The sequence below is a fragment of the Aplysia californica genome, unplaced genomic scaffold (genome assembly GCF_000002075.1).
Source record: "Aplysia californica isolate F4 #8 unplaced genomic scaffold, AplCal3.0 scaffold00610, whole genome shotgun sequence".
Taxonomy (NCBI): domain Eukaryota; kingdom Metazoa; phylum Mollusca; class Gastropoda; order Aplysiida; family Aplysiidae; genus Aplysia; species Aplysia californica.
Window position 1 is genome coordinate 81,725 of NW_004797880.1, and position 1,223 is coordinate 82,947.

Sequence of the window (1,223 nt, forward strand, 5' to 3'; positions counted from 1 at the left end):
ATATCTGCACTTAATGTGTATCATTATTATTATTTATTTTCTTTTTTCTGAAACAATTATTATGGCCGAGCAGTAGTAACAAGCTATTATTATCCTAATGGCAGTGTGCTGAAGCTATTGAGGCAGGACGTGAAAAGAGTAACAGTGAGGGAGAAGTGCAGGGATGAAGAACTATCATGACGTTGTGCGCTCAACGAATCTCTCACGAAAAGATCGAGACATGGAATTATTTTTTCAAAGTGTCCTCGAACACATTCCAAAGGATTTCTTCATCAGTGCTGTCGTTGTGAGCCGCTAGATCTATACTACTTACTTACGGCTGTCATTGTTGATAAACGACTGACTGTCTCTGGCTGGCTGATTTATTTTTTTAAAAACCCATTCTCCATCAGCTTGACAAGACTGACTTGTGTTTCGTAACGTTTGGTTGGCTTCGTTCGCTTCCTTTTGGTTGTTGGGTTGTTGTTTTTTAGCAGCACTTGGTTGGCTTTTGTTGGTCTCTTGATTTGGTGTTGCTGTTGTTGCTGTTGTTGTTTTTAGGGGTGTCAGGAATTTGTTTGGGATTAATTTTTTTTCCCGTCATATCCGGCTCACAGGATTTGTTGGTGCAGTTTTGTTTTTTGTTTGGTCTCCTTTTGTTTTGTTTTTTAGGGGGTTTATTTTTTTTTTGGTAAGGTGCTTTAGAAAGCAAACGCATAATTTGGGATAATGATGATTTCTTCTTGTTCTTTGTTGTTGCTGAATTACTGAGGGAAGAATGTAGATCTAGGGTGTTTACAAGTTGTGAGCATATATTTATATATATTTGTGAGCGTTCATTTGTCGAAGCCACCATCCCGTGCGTTCACAAGTTGTCTTGACCACGCTTTTGTGCGTTCGTAGTGGTCCTGACCGTCACCTTCTACGTTCATTAGTGGTGGTGGTGGTGGTGTCGCGAAAAATTTCACCACTGTGGTATTATTCTTTGTGGTGGTGCTGCCGCGTTTTTCACCTTGGTGTGTTGCAGCGCACTCACGTGTCAGTCAGTGTGTAGTAGTGTGTTGGCGAGAGTAAAGTGTGCTGGCAAAGGAACTTTCTGTGAACAGTACACGTAAACTGAGTGCTCAACATGAATTGCCTGAGTGCAGGGGGTGGCGATGAGGAGGTATGCACTTCGCAACGCGAGTTTCCCGAGTTGTTGTTCGTGTGTGTGTGTGTGTGTGTGTGTGTGTGTGTGTGTGTGT

General features: G+C 42.0%; 1 protein-coding gene across 1 annotated transcript in view; it reads left to right on the forward strand.

Moving 5' to 3' along the window:
* The window catches only part of LOC101860279 (neo-calmodulin), a gene marked incomplete in the record, with an annotated part of 74,493 nt that overhangs the window by 20,339 nt on the left and 52,931 nt on the right, over positions 1-1,223 (forward strand). The window contains 1 exon segment of the mRNA XM_035972200.1: positions 105-1,144. Coding sequence (XP_035828093.1) covers positions 1,109-1,144 — 36 coding nt within the window.